The sequence below is a fragment of the Gopherus evgoodei genome, chromosome 8 (genome assembly GCF_007399415.2).
Source record: "Gopherus evgoodei ecotype Sinaloan lineage chromosome 8, rGopEvg1_v1.p, whole genome shotgun sequence".
NCBI lineage: Eukaryota > Metazoa > Chordata > Testudines > Testudinidae > Gopherus > Gopherus evgoodei.
The window spans coordinates 84,503,023-84,527,298 of record NC_044329.1 but is presented as its reverse complement, the minus strand read 5'-3'; the positions used below and the strand labels follow the sequence as shown (position 1 = coordinate 84,527,298).

The 24,276-nt window shown below is 37.9% G+C and overlaps 1 protein-coding gene across 9 annotated transcripts in view; it reads right to left on the bottom strand.

Moving 5' to 3' along the window:
* Positions 1–24,276, bottom strand: part of TTLL7 (tubulin tyrosine ligase like 7) — a 131,155-nt gene that overhangs the window by 23,738 nt on the left and 83,141 nt on the right. For 8 of the 9 annotated variants that reach the window (XM_030572990.1, XM_030572995.1, XM_030572992.1 and 5 more), the window contains 9 exons: positions 19,204–19,298; positions 18,000–18,147; positions 17,839–17,912; positions 13,775–13,910; positions 12,741–12,827; positions 9,334–9,529; positions 8,055–8,335; positions 4,274–4,387; positions 232–312 (listed from right to left, as the gene is read on the bottom strand). In XM_030572990.1, the coding sequence (XP_030428850.1) occupies positions 232–312; positions 4,274–4,387; positions 8,055–8,335; positions 9,334–9,529; positions 12,741–12,827; positions 13,775–13,910; positions 17,839–17,912; positions 18,000–18,147; positions 19,204–19,298 (1,212 nt within the window). The remainder of the gene's footprint in view (positions 1–231; positions 313–4,273; positions 4,388–8,054; positions 8,336–9,333; positions 9,530–12,740; positions 12,828–13,774; positions 13,911–17,838; positions 17,913–17,999; positions 18,148–19,203; positions 19,299–24,276) is intronic. The other variant, XM_030572991.1, reaches the window with a different exon arrangement.

The window sequence follows — 24,276 nt, the reverse complement described above, 5'->3', positions numbered from 1 at the left end:
TTTGGAAATCTTATCCAATGGCCAGATTCTGACATTAGTTACACTGGTATAAATATGAACTAACACCATTAACTGCAATGGAATTATTCTGTATATACAGTGATGTTACTGACATAAGAACACTCACGGTGGCCCATATTCTGACATCTCAAACTTCTCCATGGCAGTCACTTCTATGTGCATGTTCACTACTTAATAGTATTTTCAAAGGCTGACGTGTACATCACTCACTTTTCGTTGCTTAACAGAGTCCAGTTTTATCAGCCAGTATGAAGCCACATTTGTTTTATGGTATTTCCAATTATCCATAATCTGAATTAGTTGAAAAACAAAAGATAAAAACAAACATCTATAAAGAGTGGAATTTGACATTTCCAGCAAAAATATTACATTGTTAAAATACTTCCATTGTTTAAAAACAATCCCAGCATTTTGTGTAAAAAATAATTAATTCTCTGTAAGAAATGGAAGAGTGTCTGCAAATTTAGGAAAAGAGGCAATGACTTTGAGCCAGATCCTGACCCCTGTTCTACCTGATGATGCCATTCTAGCAGTGCAAGCAAAAGCACAGGGGTGGGCACAGAGTTCAATATTATAGAACCATTGTTTATTCTAGTATATATGAAGCTTTGCGCTTCATATAGGTCATTACATGTACCTTTAAAATACCCTTCCTAATAATCATACAAAATGTATTTTTATTTTTCCTGGTTATATCTAAATATTAATGAACTATTAACATATCTTTTTTAATTTCTTGCTATTCTGCACCTTTGACTGTATTCCAGATAAGTATCTATTAACAATTTTGCCTCAAAGTAATTTAACACACCATCGCTTTGTTATCTGAACTCTTCCAATCTTGAGATTCTTATTTTCCCATAGAAGTTTGCTAAGTGGCTTTACAAAGGACTTTGCAATAAGGAAGCATATTGTCATGCTTAATGTTATATCAGGACATGCCACTCAATAGAGTACATTTTGAAGAAAATGTTGAAGAAGCATTTTACTTTAGTTCAAAGTCTAGAAAACAAATGGCGTAGGGGGAGAAACCTATGAGTGAATTATTCAAGTTATGCCTCAGTACCTATCCAGGCAACACTCCCTTCGAAGGGCCAGATTCTGTGATCAGTTAGAACAGACCCAAAACTGGTAGATTTGGCTACCAGAGGATACAGTGATGCAGAGCCACTGTTGCAGCCCCAATGTCACCCTCTTCTGAACCCACATTATAAGGGTGTTCACAGGGGAATGGAGGCAGTTATGCAGTACTCCTTTACCTTGGTAATCACTGACTGCTGGAAAAGGCCTTGGGAACCAGGGTCACCTGGGGGGGCGCAAGTGGGGCAATTTGCCCCAGGCCTCGCAGGGGCTCCGCGAGCCACTCCGGGTTTTCGGTGGCACTTCAGCAGCGGGCCCTTCACTCGCTCCGAGTCTTCCGCTGCACTGAAGGAGCCACTGCCGAAGACCCAGAACAAGAGAAGGACCCATCTCTGAAGTGCTGCTGAAGCCTCGGAGTGCTGCCCGGTGAGTACAAGTGCCGCAAGTGGCGGGGAAAAAAAAAAAGCCGCAATCAGTGGCACTTAGGCTGCTCTACCACCGACACTTCATTCTTTGGCTGTGGGTCCTTCCCTCCGAGAGGGACCCACCACTGAATTCCCACTGAAGACCTGGCCCTGCCTCAGGCCCCTGAATATTCTGGGCAGCCCTGTTGGGAACAACCGAGAGCCAGCGTGGCTCAAAGCTGGTTTAGATATTATGGGTAGATGCTTCAAAGGCATCTAAGTCACTTGGGAGCCTAAGTCTCATTGACTTTCAATAGGACTCAGGCTCCTAAATCACTGAAGTGCTTTTCAAAATTTAACCCAATATTATCACCCAAGTCAACCAATTTCCCAGGAGCAAAGCCAGAGATTCTGCCGAGCCTATTTGACACGAGGCTCATGGCAATCGTTATATGGATTCACTTAATGCAGAAGGCAGGTTCTTCGCTAGTTATGCTGTACAGTCAGTGAAGGTGTTTTAAAGGATCTGGGTGGCTCAAAAAGTCTCCCAGGCTCACAGCCCCATTCCACAGCTTATCCAGGGAGAAAATAGGAGCCTATCAAGCTGAATTTTTGCATACTTACTCACATACACCTCAAATAGCAATTAGGAACAAAGGGAGCTCTCAAATTAGACTATAAAGGGAGCCTTTCCTATCACAGCAATTGGCGTAACAGGCCTTGCACTCCTCTTCAGTGATCAAGAATTAGGCGAGGCCCCACACATACCAGGGAATTTTGTTTTTCAGATGGCCTGTAGATTAAACCCCTACCAAATTCATGGTCCATTTTGGTCAATTTTATGATCATAGGATTTTTTACATCATAAATTTCATGATTTCACCTATTTATATCTGAAATGTCACAGTATTGTAATTGTAGGGGTCCTGACCCAAAAGAAGTTGTGATGGGGTCGCAAGTTTATTGTTGGGGGAAGGGGTTGCAGTATTGCTTCCCTTCCATCTGCACTGCTGCTAGTGGTGGCTCTGCCTTCAGAGCCAGGCAGCTGGAGAGTGGTGGTGACTGCTGACCAGAAGCCCAACTCTGAAAGCAAAGCCACAGCCAGCAGCAGCGCAGAAGGAAGGATGGCATGGTATGGCATCACCACCCTTTCTTCTGCGCTGCTGCTGGCAGAGCACTGCCTTCAGAGCTGGTCATCTGGCCAACAGCCAGTGGTCTCTGGCAGCACAACTCTGAAGGCAATGCAGAAGTAAAGGTGGCAACAATGTGAATACCTCCATCCCCCAAAATAACCTTGCAACTCCCTTTTGGGTCAGGATCCCCAGTTTGAGAAATGTTGGTCTCCCCCATGAAATCTGTACAGTATAGGATAAAAGCACACAAAAGACTAGATTTCATGGGGGGATACCAGATTTCATGGTCGGTGACATGTTTTTCATGGCTGTGAATTTGGTAGGGTCCTACCCATAGACTGACCAAGGTTTGTCTCATGCCTGTGCTTCTGGGTCACACGCAGGAATTAAGTCCTAGAGCTATAGTCAGTAGAGCTGCTCCAAACTCAGAATTTCCATTCTGTTTGAAATTCAGAAATTTTGAAAAAGTTTTTGTTTTCAGAAGGAAAACTGGAAATTTTGAAATTTCCCATGAAAAAAAAGTTTTAAAAAATTGTTTCAGAAATATCTCTTTTATATGCAAGTTTGTGGGGTATCTTTGCCCTCTCAGAGAGGCTGGATTACTATATGAAGCCAGTATCAATGGCCATTCAGGATTTGGATGGCCCAGAAGGCAGTGAACATTTCAAAATGGATAGCATCTGGAGTCAGGAAGCGCTTTGCATACATCTTCATCATAACAAAGAAAATTGCCTGTGCAGCCCCTACCAATAATAATGAAAGCTGCTCAATTCCCCTGCAAGTGGACTGCTGACTGAACCAGGATACATTTGGTTTAATCTGCAACATGTTAACATGCATATGTTACAACTTTGCCAGACAAGAGCAGAACAAAACATTGCTATTTACTTTTTTCACTGTTAAACTGATGTTTATTTCTTTGCTCTTCGGCATTTTCAATGTTTTTCCAATCTGCACTTTGTCTCTCCCAGCATCTCTTCAAATTTGGTACTATTTTCTTTTAAGATTCCCCTTTACTGTTTAGCATCAAGCACAGTATTCATCTCTTATTCTTCCACCTCCTTTCATATTCTTCTTTGTTACATGCCAACTACTAAGGCTCAGAAGAATATTAGATAAAAGGAAAAGCCAAGCCGGCAAACTGAAGGAGCCAGCAAGGATGCAAATGGTATTCCTGGCACTTGTACTCAGGCTTCTACTTCACCTTATTACATACCTTTCTGAGTTCCTTAGCATGCCTATTCAGGGGTAGTGATAAAACATGTCACAATCTGTATTCACATTCTAGGAAAGATAACAATTAATTGTAACATTCTTCTGTGCTTACTTAAAAATTTGCACTTTAACAGGACAAACCTCCACAATTATAAACTTAAGTTACTCAGTCTTCCTAATTATAAATGTTTGTCACATTTTAGAAAGCCCGAAGAATGATTTCAATGTTGTTCTTTTAAGGTCAGGTAGAATGTAGAAATCTGAGCTTTTGGAATCCTTTGATTTATGGATTCCATGAGCTATAAGGCCACAGGAGCTCATGAATCATTAGATGTACATTTTATTTTCCCAAGTTCATAGGGGCTTAATATAAAACAGTAAGTGTCCTCTGATGCATCTTCCTCATTGATCGATACTTACATTTTCTATAATTAATTCTGCCTCTTCATCTGTTTTTCCTGGGAACTTGATCCTCATATCATTGAAAATGAACAGTGTCTCTCTTGTCAATGCCTCTTCTTGCTCTTTTGTTCTCTATTGAAGCAAAGACTCAGTCAAAAATTGATATGGAATTGATTTAGTACAGAGTTAGTGATTTCATGTGTATCTTTTATGTGAAAGATATTTTAATGGTAAAAAAATATTTATTCCCAAATGGAGGAAAATAAATAGATTTTTTAAAAAGAATGTAAATGGTATATGTATACAATACATACACTCTATGTGTACATTAACATATATAAGTATTGACTAGAACTTGTAAAAAACTGCAAGAGAAGTGAAGTCTGAAGGTAAATTTGTTTCAGACAGATGAGCAAAATCTGCTCTATATTTACAATATTCCCCATTTAAAATATACAGTGCAAACACAACAAACTTAAATGTAACTATTATTTTATGAAGAGGATTCTCTATGCAGCCACTAACAAACAACCTCACAGAAGTCTACCACTGCACCTCCAAGCGAGCTGAGACATCCCTTGCTATCCAGTCTCGCATCTCAATTGAGCACAAGTTGCCAATCATGAAATCATACCAAACTTCCATGCACAGATTCTGTAAATTAAAGGGTAAAATCCTGCTAAAGTCAATAAAAGTGTTGCCATTGACTTCATGGGGCCAGGATTTCAATCTCAAGTTATGAATGTTTTTGTTCAATATTGAGATGAGCCTGTGTGACAGATAGCTAAGATTGTCTAAGATGTTCTAGTTCCCTCAGGATGGTGCTATAGGGTCAGAATTAAGGTTGTTTGAGATAGATAGATAGATAGATAGATAGATAGATAGATAGATAGATAGATAGATAGATAGATAGATAGATAGATATTTCATAACTCTGCTTTTGCATACTTCCGAATGTTCGGAGGCTTGGGATGGGGCTTGATTTTATATTTGTTAAAAGATGAACATTAATTTAGAATTTCCAGGCTTTCTGACATCTGTGGATTTTAAGGGAAGTACAGCTCTTAATCTCTTAAGGGCTTTTCTTGGCTGAAATAAGTGATAGATACTTCAAAGCGTAACAAAATAATTTTGCCATATAATATATAATAATTTGGGTCTGAAATAAAGAGGCATCTAATGCCTCTTGTTTATTTCTGTTTATAATTCCGGGTTTGTAACTCAAGTATAGGTTGTTTTTCCATATTTAGGTTCCATATCTTTGATTTAAAAACCAAATGCATAATCTAATTATTGGTAATATAAATCACTAAAAACATACTTTCTTCTCACTATTCAAAGGGCTGATAAACATACACTTTCCAAATAATTTATTTTGAGCATACTAAAAAGTTATGGATTATCCTTTTAAAATTTTTACTCCATCAGCAATATACGGTATATTATTCTTGGCTGCAAAAACAATCATACAGTACTGTGCGTGGAACTCAGTCCATAAAGATATCATTAAATCTTTCCCACTGCTATTCTGTAAGTAACTTTATTTGCATGATTTTAAGGACTATGACCCCAGTTTTGTCACAGAAACAAGGACATTCTGTAATATAAGATCTCTGCCAGTAGTTGAAGCTTTCTCAATGAAAAAGTTAAGCTGGTTTCTTATTTATGTTTATTTAAATGAGTAGCTCATTTTCAGTGGCATACTGTGATAGACTCATTTAATGTCTCAGTAATTTGTATTTGATATAGATCAGAATTAATGTGAAGAGAGAAGTCTATACTAGCCCTGTAACAATAAATTCTCAGTGTATGTCTTCATGATAAAAAGGAGCTTTTTTAACCTCGAATTAGCTAATGTGAAGGAAACATTCTTAACATTTTGTCTGTAGACATAAGTTAATACCTTTATAATCCAGTTAGCTGATGTGATATAAACCAGCCCTGACTATCTTTTGTACATACAGTTTAACAATTTTAAATTCATCTAACTCAGGGCTGGTCCACACTACGGGGGGGGAAATCGATCTTAGATACGCAACTTCAGCTACGTGAATAACGTAGCTGAAGTCGAATATCTAAGATTGGATTACTCACCCATCCACACTGCGCAGGATCGATGTTCGCGGCTCTCCCTGTCGATTCTGGAACTCCGTTGGGGTTGATGGAGTTCCGGAATCGATATAAGCGCGCTCGGGGATCAATTTTAACCCGCCGATACGGCGGGTAGTCTGGACGTAGCCTCAGTTTTAAAAAAAAAAAGAACCTTTTTTCATCTTCTAGACAGAGCCCCAGAGGCAGCAGGCAACAAACTTTTTGCCAAATTAAAAATTTTGGTTAGAGTGAGTAAATGTTAGAAAGGTTAATTAGCATCCCAAAATAATTTCTCACAACAACAGACATTCCTCTGATAGGGAAAGTGATTGCATATGTGGACTGAAAGTGCCCATTTTAATTAACCTATCTCCAAAAGATTATCTGGGGGGTGAAAAGATATAAAGGGGACTGGAAAACAGGAATTGAAATGGTTTAGCTACAGCACTTAATATACTCCTGAATTAATTTGGGGACAGATCCCTGGGAACACCACTTTGGCATATGTGGGGCATGCAGCACATTGCAGAAACCTGTAAGGAATAACGGAATTATGAAAGGGGAAACCAAAGAGGGTGATCTCAAATAGGCTGGACAGAGAGGGAAGAAATCCAACTCTAGGACTGTAAGGCTGTTACTACACTGCAACAAACCACAAAAAAAATAATGAACCTACCTATTTTAATTCCTGCCATGTGTAAAACTATATATGTGGTGAAAACCCTTTTAATCTGATCTTCCATTTATTTTTAAATACATCTTGTTTTTAGTTAGGCCACTTGAGCTTTAAGGCTTGTCTACTTAGGGATGCATTTCAAAATGGGGAAAAGCTTTGTCTTCATTTGGGGGAGAAAGTGTGTTGTTACACTTAGACAGCTAATTGAAATTAGTTATGTCAATGTAAAATCCTAACAGAGACAAGGTCCTGTAGTTTTTAACTTTATATAGCTGGTTGAGGTAAATCCCAGGAGTGGATGCTATAGATTTTACCTCAGCCGGCTACATCAAGTTCAAAACTAGCTTTACCTTGTCAACTAGGTTTTTACGCCAAGATAGGTTTCTCAATGTATACACATACCTCTTGTTGCAGGGAAGATATAGCCTAAGTCTTACTAATGCAAGCCCTGCTTTACTCCAATGCAATGTCGCTATACAGGGGATTTATACTGATGTTGAAACACCAGCACAGTTCTGCCAGTGTAAAAATTCTTAGGTAGATAAGCCCTTATATTGTTTGGGAAATCAATAATCCCAAATTATTCACAAAGCCTGTCCTGGAGAAGAGAAAAACCGTCCATCTTTTAGACATAGTGCAGGAAGGGTGTTTGGAGCTCAGGATTCTCAGTCACAAGGGCACAGACTAAGAAGTCTTTTCCCATAAGTTGTGGTGTTTGCAGGGCTGCAATCTAATGGATGCCCTGGAAACATGAAAGAATCACTGCAAGAGCTTATTTTAAGGAACGTAAAGGTACAGCAGTCCAGTACTCCTGAGATTCTATTAAAACACAAGCTACTTCAGTACCTCAGGATTTCTGACATTGTATCAAGAAAACTAGTAATGTAGTAGGAAAATTACTATTATGCACCAAGATGACAACAGTACTGCGTTGAAAGAAATTCAAAATCTTATTGAAGCATTATTACACAAAGCAATACTGCAATGCACTTTTTAGATAAATAAAACACATTGTTGTATTTATTAACTTACCCCTGAAGAGTGCACTGTGCCCAGACTGGCAGTATTACAAATTCTGACTGAAGATGAATTACGATTTAAAGAATGGGACCTATTCATTGACGATGGACGTGGCATTTGCACTGCAGGTTTGGCTGAAAAGGGACGCTGCTCAGCGGCTTGTGACTGCATGGCGAAGATTGATATTGAACGAGGACAGCTTACAGAACGCCTTATAGGACCTGTGGATGATGTGGAGGGTGAATATGATGGAGTTTTTATATTTTTAATTAAAGGTTTCCAGTGTAATCTGCCTGAAGACAAAGACAAGGCAGGATATAATTACTTTCTGTCCATTTACTGTATGTTCCTCTGTCATTACTGACTAGAGAACATGTCTATTGGAAATCATAAGGTTCTTCAGTAATAAATGCTTTATGCAACCCATAAAAGTACCCATTCCTGCCCCCAAATCAGTCTTCTTCAGTTAGGCTCAAATCCTCTCCCAGGTACAATACATTTGTCAAAGTGTGCTCGCATCTTGCTGTTCAGTAAGATGGAATGTGAGCAGAGGATTTGGGGGAAGAGAGTAGGGACTTTGGCTTTTCTGGACAGCAGTACTATACTGATCCTCTACATTTTAGGCCTTCTGCAGCCCATAATAAAAATAAGATTCTGTTACAAAACAATTTTTGACAGCAGTACCATATGCAAACATAACTACAGTGCTATAAGATGACAATTTCAATGCAATACTTCTAAACTGTATACTAGAAAACACAAATAACATATTGTACAAACCATGTCAGCACTTTACTATTCAATGTTACATTGTCTAGCTATTGTTCTACTTATTTACCTGGAAAGTGACCCATATATAAATCTTATCTTCTGCACTTCCTTAGATAGATTTTTTAATTTCCCAATAAAATCATGTTTAACAGAAATGAAAAACCACAACAACAAAGAATAAATTTGATGGCAACTTTGTCAGAAGTAATGAAAACACAGAGGAGCATACACAACACATCCAATAGCAGCTAACGTTCATCCTTTTCTTTAGTAAATAGTAACCTGGCAGCAAGTCATGCATAGGTTATTTTGATACAGCTTTTCTATCAAGCTGGAACTGGCTTTTAAAGAAGAAGAATTAAAAAAGCTAATTTGTGAATCCAGATGGCTTAATGCCAAGGTTCAGTCGATCAATTTTCAGGCATAAAAACTTTGTCACTGTTAAGTTCTGCAGCACAGGAATATCTTATATGATTTTTGTGCACATTATTTTTAATCAAAATTATGATCATTCACTTACTGGATCGCTCTAATAATTTATACTTGTTTTCTTCAAGCTCATATGACACTTTCATCTCTTTTTTCTCATTGTGATCTTCCTTTTCAGTTTCCTCTTCCCATTCTGATGTGTTGCTGCTGCTGTCACAGCTACTCTCACTACTGTAGTTCCTCTGTTTTTTTAAAGTCTGTGAACTTTCTGGCATAGAAGACAGGGGCTAATATAAAAAAAAACAAAATGTATAGTAAATTCCTTCATTGCCCAAAAGGCAATTTGTAGGCCTTTATTCAGGAAAGCACATAAGCACATGCTTCAGGTTTTACTGAAGTAAACCTGAAGCATGTGCTTTCCGCAACTGGGGACTTAATACTCTTTTTCTCTCACACTCACTGATGGCAGAAATACGTGTTATGGTAATTGGTTTATTATGTCCCACAATACCAAGTATGTTATGAAGGGATTTTTAATTGTACAGTTCACACATCTAATTTCTATAAGGTAGTATAAGTCAATGATGTAATATCATTTTTTATAGATTTTAGTCACTACATATGTTTCTAATACAGTAGCTTGAGCTATACCTTACCAATGACAGTAACATGAAGACAATAAGCACAGCAGACAACTCTGGTCAATGCAGTTTTGAAAGAGAAAATAAAAACAAAATGGTTTTAAAAACAGAAGCAGAGAGAAGAGAGCATGCTCCACTAGCATCACTTTGATGCTCCATATGCACATGGGATCATATACCATTAGGTAATTAATCTTGCACTATCATAAAAAGAATTGGGAGATAAGAAAAAAACAGCAGGAGACTGAGAAACAGCTGTAGAAACAGTAAGTGCAGGCTGAGAATTCACCTTCTTCCACCAACCATGAAGCAGACAGAAAGCAGGAACATCAGTGCTAATAATCCCGTTATATTTGTCACCACAAGAGGTCTCACATTGTTCTTTTTTTCTGGTAATTAACCATTTTCTCAGTTCAACAGCCATATGATGTCTATATGTCTGCTTTCCAATGACTAATAATGGTAAGGCAGATGCTTATACCATATTGTCACTATCTCATCTTCCTATTCGCATATTGGATAGCAAATTAAGCTTATAAAGCAAAAGTTAACATGGTAACTGAATTTGTTTTGGGGAAGGTCATAGTCATGCTGAAAAATATTTCAGCATTAATTTAAAATATGCCTTAATACTATGCCTTAATACTATGGTGATGGGCAGCAGTACAAACCCCACTAAATAGTACTCAGGTAGCATGTACTTTGCAAATAGACACCTCTTTTCAAAGACTTTTCTCTGTAAAGGTCAGGTGAAAAATTTCTAGTAGCAACCTGTCAGGCATAGTATGCTTACCTTAATCCAAACCAGCTAAGAGACTGTGGAAGAAATGTACTGTAGGGTGACTAGATGTCCTGATTTTATAGAGACAGTCCAGATATTTGGGGCTTTGTCTTATATAGGCACTTATTACCTCCCACCCCCTGTCCTGATTTTTCACACTTGCTGTCTGGTCATGCTAGTGTTCTGCCATTGTATGGTCTTGGTAATTATCCAAGTTAAATGAAATATGTTTTGAGGGTAATACTTCCTTGCCACAAGGATCAATTCAGGTACATTATTGGGTCGGTACTTTTTCAAAAACAGATTTCTAAACAGAAAGTACCTTCCCTGGGTCAATTAATGAAGAAGAGTTTTCAGAAATACAAAAAAAAGTTGAAGACAAAAATGTAAAAACAAAAAGAATTTCAAAGAAATTTAGGAAAAACATAAATGACAGAGCTCATTTGCGCTGAAAGTGATCTCTTATGGATCATCTGGACCTTTTCTCTGCATCGCGGCAAGATTGATTTCAACATTCCTAAAACATCTATGATAAATGAACAACAGATCTAGTTTTAAAGGCTGCAGTAAATGTGATTTGCCAATCTTCCTCGACAACTTATTCCATTGCTTAGTAATTCTAATTATTAGAAAATACTTCCCGATTGCTAAATCTAAATTGTCCCTATTTAAACCCATTCTGTTTTGTTCCACAAGAACAAAAAAATGACAATTACTAATCTCCTCTAAAAACCTGGTATTTTGTAGTTTAAACTTTTTTATTCTTGTGAACACACTGTACAAAGAACAGTGCAACAAAATGAACATGAGGAAATAAACCTTCCTGTGTGTGTGAGGCACCTTCTAGAGGCTTTTAAATTATCCACCCCCAGTTAGTAAAAGGAATTGAAATCTTGGGGCTAGAAAGTGTTCTCTGGTGCATGAGCCAGAGAGTTAACCCATTTGCTTACAAACTCCCTTTAAGTTTAAGGAGTTTCTTGCAGAAATTCCTTTAATATAAATGGGGTATGCATAGATCCTTTTTTAGGTCCCAATCCTGCATACAGATCCACCCATATGGACTCTCACTCTTGTATAAGGTTCCACTACAAGATCAGGTCTACAGTTAGCATTGTTTTTTGCAAGGAATTGCAGTCCCAGATTTGTACATAATGTTTTGAAGAACAGAAAATGCTGTGAAGATTTTCTATTCCTTTACACACATACAAATCGAAATGAGTTCTAACACCTAAAATATGAGCTTTTCTAAACCGGGTTATGAGTTAGAAGGATTGCAGAATGTAGGCAAATAAATAATTTAGGCTTGATAATACAGTAATTAATCTTTGCTGACTCGTGAGAAGATGAATTTAATGCAATGGGCTTCGTATGATCTATGTGCACTATCAGCAGAAACTATGCTAAAACTAATACATATTTCACTTAAAATTTGATCCTGGATATGAGACATCCTCTATAGCAGGATGACACACTTTCTGCAGTACATCAGGTCACACACATATAATAATCATAATTAATACTTTGAACTTCTAGAGTGCCTTTCATCCCGTGACCTCAAAGTTCCTTAAAGACATTAATAAATTAAGGCTCACAACACCGCTTTGAGATAGGCTAAGAATATAAAGCAGTGGTGGGCAACCTGCGGCCCGTTTGTTTACATTTGCACGGCCGTCCGCAGCTCCTAGTGGCCTTGGTTCACCGTTCCTGGCCAATGGGAGCTGCGGGAAGCAGAGGCCAGCATGTCCCTGGAAATTTAGTTGGCAGATCACAAGTTCCTGGGCCCAGATCTTCACCCCTACTGCAACCCAAAAAAACCTATACAAAGGAGCTCTGAGAAAGAAAATTCCTACAAGAATCCCTACACGTAGCTCCTCCTTTATAATTCCATTTGAAGTCATGGTTTGCCCCCTCATAGATGGGCCAAGGAGCTCACCTCCAAATCTCTTGAGCTTAAGCTCCACAAGGCTGGAGGGGAACAATATGCATGTACCTTTTATCCAACTCATCCACTGCTGCCTGCAGCTTGCCTAGCCTAATCATCTTTCGCAGAAATTAATTTAAAAATCAGTCAAACACCTTGGGTCCTCGTTGCCTGGTGGATTTTCCCATCAGTTTTTCATCATCCAGTTCACATTGCTCCAGAAGATCCAAAATGTCTTCCTCCTGCAAATGTGAATGTGTCTAAGATTAATGAAAAGCGATGTAATTAAAAATGACAGTTCAAAACAGATCCCACCTTTCCTCCAAAGGTAAAGTGGCAGCTTGGATTGAGATTTAAAAGTGGTTTTCTGATTAAATAATCACTATACATCTGTATGTGCACAAACAGGTATTCACATGCTTCCAAAGACTATTTTGATAAAATAATAACATCTTGATATTAAATTCTTTCCTCTGATGTACGCCATTCCAGGGGAAATCAATTATACCTGCAAGAGTGCAAGCTGAATTTGGCCTGTATAGTTTGTTAATAGCTATTTGTGTGAATGGTTGGACATAATCTTCTGTTAGACTGCTGGCTGATATGTTCTTGAAAAGGTTATTTCCCCTAAGTTTGTAATAATTTCTCAGATTTGAACAATGACTTTTAAATCACGATAATTTGGCCATTTCAAATATATCCATTCCTCAAGTGGCTATCTCTAGGAATTTCCCCTGAGTTAGGGGGATCCCTGAGGGCCATAAAGATAGTGGAGCTTGTTCTATGACAGTTGTTGTCCCACCCAGCTATAGTGGGCATCCCTGAGCAGGCTGGGACCATTATAGGGGGAGAAAGAAGGCAATTATCATTAGGCAGAGTTGTTTTTATGGGGATTTATGCCAGGGATTAGTTTGGCCATGGGTCAGGCTGAGGATCAAGAAAATGGAAAAGTGGCTTAAAGCCACTTGTCCTATCTCCACCGTGGGTCTTATTTCCAGCGCAGTTCAGCCAGACTCAGGAATTTGACCAACAAGCTACATGAAGAACAATAATAAAACTACAGAAAAATTGTAAAGTGTTATTAATGACACATGAGCAAAGATGATTCAAACCTCATTCAAAACTTCATGCTGGGTCATGGAATTCCAAGATATATAACTTTAAAGCCAATACTTCTGCACATTAGTACCTTCATTCTTTTCAAAGGGTTATTCAACTCCCGCTGAAGTGAAGCTGCTCTCCCTGCAAGGAACGTCTGGAAAGCAATGGCTAACAAACTCTCATATTTTTCAAGTAGCAGCTTATTATCAGGAGGGTAAATTCGCCTACAATTAGAAAAAATGAAATGGTGACAAGAGTAAAACAAAGTTGAGCTACTGACCACCCAAGGAATACAACTAAAGTAACTAATTTACAAAACTTGTTATGTAGGAGATTTATTTAGTCTGTAATTATTATTAAATGCATACTGTGAATAAGACTCTCTCACCTAAGTTTAGCTCAGTGGACATATATATGCTTTAGCCAGCAACTGGCTGCTTTAAAAAAAGAGAAAGACAGACAGACTGTGCAGGTTCTTCTACAGAAATATCATGACTGAGTCTTGGAATACTCACTGAAATTTCAACTTCAGATGTGAATGAGGCATGAAACATTAACAAAATGCTGTATTCAGAGGCATGAAATATTTTGTTTTGGAAATAAAGCAATACAAAAGAATTGAAAATCTTACTAATTAACTACTATGCTTTTATGGGCCTGCTATAAATTAAATCTTAGAGATGTACTGCATTACCCCAGTAACCCTTTCAACATAATGGACAGGAACATTCACTATTAGAAAAACACTATCTAACAAAAATGGAGAGTGGCTCCGATTTTCCATTACAGCAGCTATGACCATTATTCTTTACAACTGTGGGTAGGGAGATTATGACAATGCAAAACTAGGACTGAGTGATTTATGCACATTTACAAAGAAACAATTGGCTCTGATGAGAATCATCCCTAATCTACTTGTCAGGAAAAACTGAAGCATAGCCAGAGACCGTAAAACCTGGTGACTAATTTCTAACCTACATTAAGTGGGCAAATAGATTATAATCAGTCAGCATCATGTAACTGGTATATTTTGACTTGGGTCTATGGCTTGAGCTGTGTCCACACTTCAAAATGACAGGGCTTGGACCAGAGTCACAGTGGGACTCAGCCTTGGACCCACATCCTGCTCCTGTGTGCTTACTTACCCAAGTCAGAAAGGCTTGTGTGTGGACAGTAAGGGGGCTTGGGCTCAAACCTGAATCTTCATTGTAAACCCAGGCTCAGATTCCATTCCATAATGAAAGATTCAGTTCCAGCAACTGTAAGCCTGGGTTTACAATGCAGTGTGCACGCTCAAGTGTAGACTTGGAAACACAAACTCCGTAAGTGCAGGTCCCACAAATGGAGGTTTACAGTGCAGTTTAGGCATACACTAAGTCTTGTGAATTTTGTAAAAGGATCGCTCCTCTTTTGCCTGCTCACAATTTTTGGCTCCCTGAAAAACTACCTCTTGCAGTGACCTTCATTCAGATGGGGAAGAGCGATCATGTTCTCACTAGACTTAATTAATATAATCCAGGCATCTGCCAGAGAAGATTGCTGGAGAGCAATCTGTAGCACTCCCTTATCCAGTGGTTGGACAAATGGTCTTCTTTCCCAGCTGTATGTGAAAAAACCTTTTGGTTTTCAGTTTTCATAGAACTATGTTAGTCTAGAGTCACACATATTAGTTTAAAACAAACATAGTAGCTTTGGTTCAGATATACTCTTGTACAGTTTCCTTTGCATGCTATGGTGAACATTCAATGATCTCAAACCAATGGAAAATTCTCCACTGGTCTAAAGCAAATTAAAAACTAGCATAATTCATAACCATGCAGCAGCTATACTTTGTGTGTGTTACAGACAAGGCTGTGTCAATGGAGAAATTAGGAGCAACCATAGAAGTTCCATAGAGAGCAAGGGAGAATTAGAGAGGACCAGGGTGCCCTTAGTGGGGGCCAGAAGTGCATCAGAGAAGGCAAGGGAAATAGCTAGTAGAAGCTTCCCCACTCTATCACAAACATTAATTTCATTTTTCTCGAAGGATCTCCAAAGCTTTAAGAGGACTGTGAGGGAGAGTGAGTGAATATAAGGTGTGAAGTCTCATTTCATGAAAAACGCATCCTGAGCCAGTATGAATCTGTTGGTAAATTTTCTCCCATTAAAAAAAAAAAAAGCAAGCATTGAGACTATATTCTAATGCACAGATACTGGCATGCACAAAACCTCAGATAATTGATTTATGGAAACTCACTTCTATAATAAATTTGAATTTCTTATCAATATTTTCTTCAGTAAAAATGATAGAGTTGATCCTAAAATCAGTGAGAGTTATAGTTGCCTAACAGATGCTCTGTACTTCTCGGGATACTGCCTTATATTTATACATTGAGAAGATAGTCGGCCACATTCTGCTCTCAATTATACAGGTATTATATGATGCTAATAGTGTTTCTGTGCATTTAGATCAGTGAAAATGAGTGAAGAATCTGGTCCAAAGTGCTTTCTATTTCAGTGCAAGACAAAAGCAAAAGAAAATATGCCTTTCTGACTAATATAAAGAGACCTGTTCACAAAACAATTACACTCAAAGGTCTAAAACACGCCTGTCAATTGCATTTATTTATTGTACTTTACATACATAAATACATACTTTACACATATAAACAGACTATTAACTGTAAGGTCGAAGGAAAAGTCAATTGTGATTGGAAATGCTCCTCTGCTTAAATATAAATAAATTTACACATGTTCAGCTAATGAGAAGGTTCATTCAGCAATCTAGTCCCTCTGCTTCAGGTTCTGCTTTAAAGGGACAAATACTAGTCCAATTGAAGTCAGTGGGAGTTATGCAATTGAAGTGAACAGGACCAGGATTTAGCCCTAAATACAGATCTGTTGGTCTCAGTGCAGAACAAGCCACAGCTCCTTGTTAACAATTAATTTTTTTAAAGGGGGGGGAAAAAGTGGTGTTTCTGCTGGTTTAAAAGAGGCCTAACAATACTTTCATTGGAGGGATACGCAGTATAATTAAATATGAGGAAAATATACTCCACTGCAAAGGGCCCACATGAAACCTATAAATGCCTTAAGCCCCTCAAATTCAGCAAGGTACTTAAAGCACATGCCTACCTTTAAACATGAGTGGTCCCACTGAAGTTAATGGGACTACTTATGTGCTTGAAGTTAGGCGCATGCTTAAGTACCTTGCTGAATCGACACCTGAAGATAGAGAACCTGACCCAAAACCTACTGAAGTCAATGGAAAGACTCCCATTCCCAGAATCAGGTCTGAAGTCAATGCAGACATACAAGTTTCCTGTGGTTCTCATTTAAAACACTAATGTCATGCCATGCAACAATAGTAATGGATTGTTCGTCTTTCCATATTGTAAGGGAGCTTTATTTAATCTAGATTTTTTTTAATTAACATTTTTAAACAATTATTTACTTGTATCTTAAAAGTACAGTCAGATCCACTTATACAGAGGTGGCATAAAGCTCACATATGTACTCTCTCAGTCCTGGAGCTGATGTTAAAAACAGCCTTTATTCCTTAGGATGATACTTTCAAATATAATATTTATCATAGATACTTATGATAGAATAAAATTGTTGTTTACTTAAATTGTCTTTTTCAAGTATTTAATCAACATGGTGTGCTTTGTCTAGAACATAATAAAATCTACATACTGTTAAGTAATGGGATCTCTGCTCCATTAAAATTGTTGTTTGTTATTTTCAAAGGAAAAATACCTAAAGACATACCATAGATAGGCCTCAACATTATCACCCCCTTTCTGCCTACAATTTGCTAGTAATAGGAGTGTTGCCTGGCTGCAGGAACAGGCCCTTTATCTGCAGCTATGCTTCTCAGGGCACTCAATATTTAAGTCCAAGTTTTCAAGTAATTATGCTGGTGCCTATAGACGATATCACTGATGCCTTATAAATGCCAGATGCAAACACAGACCTTGGATTAGAAGTCCTATTACCTGGGAAAAGACAGCAGCTGGTGGACATCAATACTTAAAATAAATTCCTGTCAATAATTTTTCTGCAGAAAATCTATCATCGCCTCACAATACCTATTTCCATTATTCTTAAATAAATCATTCAATTCTGGACTGATTCATCCCACACAAGCAGGAAGAGGGAGGGCACAGTTACCTGTAGTTCCCCATATGTCTGTTTTCATGCTCTTCTTTGGAAATCTGTTTACGAACTTGCGCAAGTCTTTCTTTCTAGAAATCAAGTAAGAAAGAATTAAAAGTGACTGAGTACAAGCCTTGGGAGGGAAGGAGGAGTAACTTTGTAAATTTCCTTTATACCAGTTCTTCTCTTCTCCTCTCTAGCGTGTGGCGCTGTTTTTCCCAGTCAGAGGATCCTGGTGACAGTCTTTTCATTGAGCCATGACCATAAAGTCTCTTTTGAGCCTCAGCTTTTTGTTGGGCTAAGTTTCTCCTTTTATCACTTGTCCTAAAATAGAGATTACATTCAAATATGACTCAGTTAATCCGGAAAGCAACAGCTTTTAATCAGGATTAGGAGATGACTGCATTACATTGTTATAAACATAGCTGAATTCTTAGTTCTTTATAATAAATCTTTTGTACATATTTATCTGGCACAGTCACAGGATATAGTCCCAACATGCAATCAGACCTGCACAGGTGCAGAACCCCCAGTAATTTTAATGGGACTCCATGTAGGCAGACCTCTATAACCATGCACAGTCCCACTGAAATCAATGGGGTTCTGCACAGACACAGAGGTCTGTCCTCACAGATCCAATTCCAGGACGAGGGTCTAATGTATTAACTCTGTGTAGAGGTTGTCACTACATACACTCTTACTACACATTTGAGCTGAGAGGTACTTTCACTGTAAAACTAACCCCCTGTTTTTTCCTATTAAACACTCTATGATGTAGATCTTATAGATAAGATAAAAAATAAATACTGCTTAAGAATGAATTCTTATAGTATCAATTGTTATGGCTGTGATAACTCTCTACTTTTTAGTACAGTATTGTACTGATTTTGTGCTACCACCCAACGTGCAACCTTGACCTTAACTTACGGTAATTATTTTCCATTAAGTTTACAACTGAAAACTGCACCATTTCTTCCAGTTTACCCCCACCTCTGTGTTCTGGTGTTAGTAGAAATGGATTGCAGTTGTGGATGCTACTGCCATCAGATCAAACTACCAAAGTGCAAGTGAACCCATGCCAGCACTTACCATCCACACTCTGAGACCTGAGTGAAAAATTATTAAAAAAAGAATCAGGAATGGTAATCAATACTCTTTTTTGTAATGCACACTAATGAGGAGTAAAGTTGAAGTTCAGTCACATATACATAGTAAAACTGGTACATAAGAAAACTTTGCTATTCACATAATTTAAGACTGGTAACAAATTTTCCATACTGCACATATCTCATGATTTTCCCATATTAAATAGGAAAAAAAGACAGCAAACGTCACACTCCTATAAAAAAAGTTAGGGTGAGGATTAAAATGCAAGTTTACCTTATGTTGAGAAGCTTTAGTGCATTTAGTAGAACACCTTTTTTTACATCATAGTCTATTTTTTGGTCAGTTCCGAAGCTCGGGGCTCGATTAATCTGAAAAATTGAAACACAGAAAATACAAGAATGTTTAACTTCAGTGTATGAAACATACACACATTTTTCATAAAGACTTCTTTTAAAATCTACTGACATGAAAATAATTAGATTAATAAAATAAATGTTCGGAAGCTAATGTCATGAAAACTGAAAGAGAGAACATTTAAAACGAAAGTTATCATTATACAGGAATTAAAAGAAAAACCAAGAAAAATCATTAAAAACATGGTGGGAGAAGTTTAGCTACTTTCTTGGTGGAAGGTCTCCCATCCAAAGATTCACTAGGCTCAATCTTTCTTAGACAGTCTGATAGACTTGCCTCCTCTAGCAGCATGCGAGCCAAAGATTGTTTGTTGTTCAGTGCCCTGATAGTACAAACATTTACACACATGCTTAACTTTAAGCATGTGGGTAGTCCATGCTTAAAATCAATCATGTAAATAAACATTGAAAGAAGTGAAGCATTTAATTAATGGGCCTCTGGGGCCAAGAACTCAAACCCAACTCTCATACATCATATTACAGAAAACTGTCACTCGACAAGGCAAATGCATTTTAAATAAGATTTTATGTATGTAAAATATTTAAAGTAAAACTCCATTGATTAGATATGTTTGGATAAGTTAAGAGTAAATACCTGTCAGTTTTATTCATTTTTCCAATAAGTTAACTTCCTGGCTTTTATGTACACTGCATGCCCAGATACCAGTGAAATTGTAGTTAGATATAGTGTCGTTTTTGGGACTTTTGAAATGCTATCTTGGCCCAAATTTTTAAGTTATGATTGCATGCACCCATAGCACATAGTAATAGCCAGAGCCCGTGAGCCCACCCATACAAAGGATTGCACTTGTGAAAATAGGGAACATGGCATGCAGAAGTTCATGCTGATTTTTGAAATTGTGGGCCTTCAAATATCCCTGTATTGTTAACACTTTAGATTACAACAGCAGCATTAACAGCAGCGTTCCTGCAGAGAATGTGAGAAGTAATTATAGTACATTGTACTGTTTACATACCTTATATCCTGTCATTTTACTTCGATAATATAATACAAGTGAATAATATAGTTACACAGGGAATATATTTAATATGTTAATATAGATTAACAGACATTATTATAAAAATGATCTGTGCTATGTATCTAAGATAGAAAGGAAAATTCAATTACACTGAAAACTAACTCTTGATTTAAATGAACTTTTATTTCTTACAAAGTGGTGATGTGGAAGAAAAAGGTTTGCAGCAAACCTGAACAAACATAACCATGTTAGTTGTGTTTTATGAAGGATAAAGGTAGTTTTGTTATTATAAAACAGTGTACAAAACACTGCACTAAGATTTCTGTGGGTATGTGTACATAGCACTTTGGACTGAGACTCCCAGCCCAGGACAAGAGATGTGGGCAAGTGGGGCTCACACTAGCACTCAAAAAATAGCTGTAAAGACCGCGCTTAGCAAGGGGAGGGAAAATTGCTTCTTTGACTTTTTCTAACCACTGGATAGATATTCAGAAGCATTCAAAAACCCAAGAAGACTCCAAAATTAAGAGATAGGTCAAAAGCTGAGAGATCAACTACTTGAGACATGCACTAGTCAGTCTGAAATGCACTGCTTAAAGTACAGTATCTTAATGCTACTATGAAATGTATGGTGGTGAAACATGGGCGCTGATGGAGATGGAGGAGCAACAACTGCTTGTCACAGAGAGGGCAAAGGAAAGAACTCTCAGGATTTCATTCCGCCACTGAGTCCGCAGTGAAGTGATCAGCCAGCAGAGTGGAGTGCGGGATGTCACTGAAAGCAGGTACAGTAAAATGCGATGGCCCAGGCATTTATCTAGGCTCACTGACAATTGATGGACTGCAGCTACCGCGAGTGGTACCCACAAGAACTGAAATGACCACTCGGCCGACCTTCAAAGAGATGGGAAAATTTTATCATGAAAAAAGACTTGGTCGCACATGGAGAAAGGTCAGGATAAGAGAAGGATGGAAGACGTGTTGTGATCTGTGCAATCTATATGAGGGCTGAAAGACTGATCCATCAAGGTGATGATTACATTCATTTTAACAAAAAGGAAACTTGTGAGAGCTATTTACTGTAGTAAGGTTTTTAAATAATTACAGATACACACACGATAGCTCTAACACAAATGACAGCTAACAAAAAGCAATTGTATGCAGCATTCGAATAATGTTTTGTAAAGATGATCTGCAAAACCTTTTAGTTAAAGATTCACACTAAGTGACAGAAGATTAGTACAGACTTCACAATTATAAACAGCTACATTTAAAAAAATAAAGACTGGAAAATCATTTCCTCCTTCATTTATGCACCAAGTCCTGAATTCAGGCCGAGGATTCTGGGTTTCCAATACAAAGCTGATGCCATCTCAAATGCCTGCTGTATTGCCTGCATTAGGGGTTTGAGATGTCAAGAAAACACTTAATTCTAATCCCCTGATTTAGTAGGAAAACAAAGAAGGAAATTTTTTTTTGTATTATTCATATTATCAGCTTATAGTTGGATACCTATTCTGTTACTGATCTAGGATATTGCACATATTTCTTTTCATAAGCTTTGTTACTTTATGTATTTAAGATGCAAGAGGCTTGCTTTCTGTAAACTGTAAACAGACTGTTCAGTCTGGCGTCAGACTTCAAAGACAGGATGCCACGTTCTTCCTTCCAGCCTGGCCACTACACTCAGCAGCACTTTGCTGATGGCTGGGCTTCTTCTTAAGTTTTACTCCAGAAACTAATTTGGAAGAAGCTCTCAATTTAGCTTCTACATGTGAATGTAATATTTCAGAGGCCCTGCTGTTTGCCTTGTGCTGCTGAGCACAAAGAGGAGGAAAGGAGTGGAAACAGGAGTCTGAGGCTTGTTTTACACTAGTAACTTATGCCAATATAAGTACGTTGCTCAGGGGCATGGAAAATCCACACCCCTGAGCAATGTAGTCATACCAAGCTAACCCCCAGTGTAAACAGTACTATGTTTATGGAAGGACTTCTCCCATTGCCATAGCTACCACTTCTCAGGGTGGTGGAGCACCTACACCAGGGGTAGGCAACCTATGACACAGGTGCCGAAGGCAGCATGTGAGCTGATTTTCAGTGGCACTCACACTGCCCCAGTCCTGGCCACCGCTCTGGGGACCTCTGCATTTTAATTTCATTTTAAATGAAGCTTCTTAAACATTTTAAAAACCTTATTTACTTTACATACAAGAATAGTTTAGTTATATATTATAGACTTCTAGAAAGAGACCTTCTAAAAACATTAAAATGTATTACCGGCACGTGAAACCTTAAATTAGAGTGAATAAATGAAGACTCGGTGCAGCACTTCTGAAAGGTTGCCGACCCCTGACCTACACCAATGGGATAAGCTCTCCTATTGGCATAGATAGTGTCTTTACTAAGCACTACAGCTGCATCGTAAGTATAGACAAGCCCTGAGGAAGAAGCCTCCCTGTTTAAGTAGTCCTTAAGCCTCTACCAATGCATTAACAGGCCTTTAGAACCCATGACAGTACCTTTTCCAGGCTCCATCCAACAGCTGCCAAGAAAGAACTAATACCCTATTACCTAAATTGAATATGACCACTAGTGTCTTTCTTCAAGGCAGAGATTGCCAGGGAACCTAACCAGACAGTGAAGTGGCTGAGCTCATTTGGAATGAATTCTTCACCAATAGGGAACTAGCAAAAGAGTTTGACAGACTCTGCATTTGGATGGATCTATGAGCCACTTGGCCTCAAAAGTTCTTTTGGCCTACTTTGAACAAACCCTCTCACTACAACTTTTAAACTGCTTTTCCTTCACCTTTCTTCCACCTGCCTAATCTGCCCTGGTATCTGCTTCTATTAGCACTTTTCTTGGTGGGACATTTATGCAATAAATGTTTCAGTACTAATTTATAAATGGATTAATCCCATGATGTCATATTCCAGAGTTCCTCGGGCAGACCATCACCAAAACAAATTTGAACAATCAACATCCAAGCTAGTTTATAGTCAGCAAGCACATGGGATAACACACAGAAGAGAAAACTGCTGGGTAAATAATAGATGTGTACAAATACATTATTGCTTACAAGAGTCCAGTATGTTGAAACATTTTGTAGATTATATTTTTATAATCTCACAATCCTAGCTGCTGAAGAACTTGTTTAATACTGATGATTCTTTAGTTACTGATTTTTAAAGTTACTGAATTTATTTCAGAATTGTCAGTGTGAGTTTGTAATTTCTCCAGCTGAAGTCCTCAAGCTTTGTTCATACAATTAAAAGTTTGTACAAGTCAGGCGTATATAGTTAGATTCCAGTTTTATTGCCATGTATCTTACATAATTGTATACTTGTTGTCAAATCTGAAAGAATGGCACAATTGCCAAATCTGTCATTCTTAGTATAAATAGCTATAAACTTGTATAGCTATTTATGCTATCTAAAGATCTAATCTGTTTTCATTTGCAAGAGAATCTGATTTTATAAAGATGAAAGGAATAGTTTTTAACCTCTGGCTAATTCATAAGACACTAATAGTCTAGAAATCAGTAAGTCAAATGAAATCACATCACTCACAAAACCAAAACACTAGGGGCTAGGATTTAGTAACTGTGATGTTATCTGATTAAAATATGACCACGTATATCATTGTTGCTACCACTGTTATACAACTGCAACAAATCTTGTACAAAGTACGTCAAATAAGGTGTCTATGGAAAGGTTATGATTTGCCAAATATGATTATGCTAACTTGTATGCTTGTATCATTTTTGTATCTGCAGTTATGAATATTAATTATGTACCTGTATTTAAAATGTTTGCTCCAGTGGCAACACCCACCAGGTATTTAGCCTGCACATCTTGAAGTGACTATTGAAGTTAAATGGCCCATCAAGAAACACTTAACTCACAATGGACCATGGAAGACGCCCCTCCACACCTGATGGACTTTCATGTGAA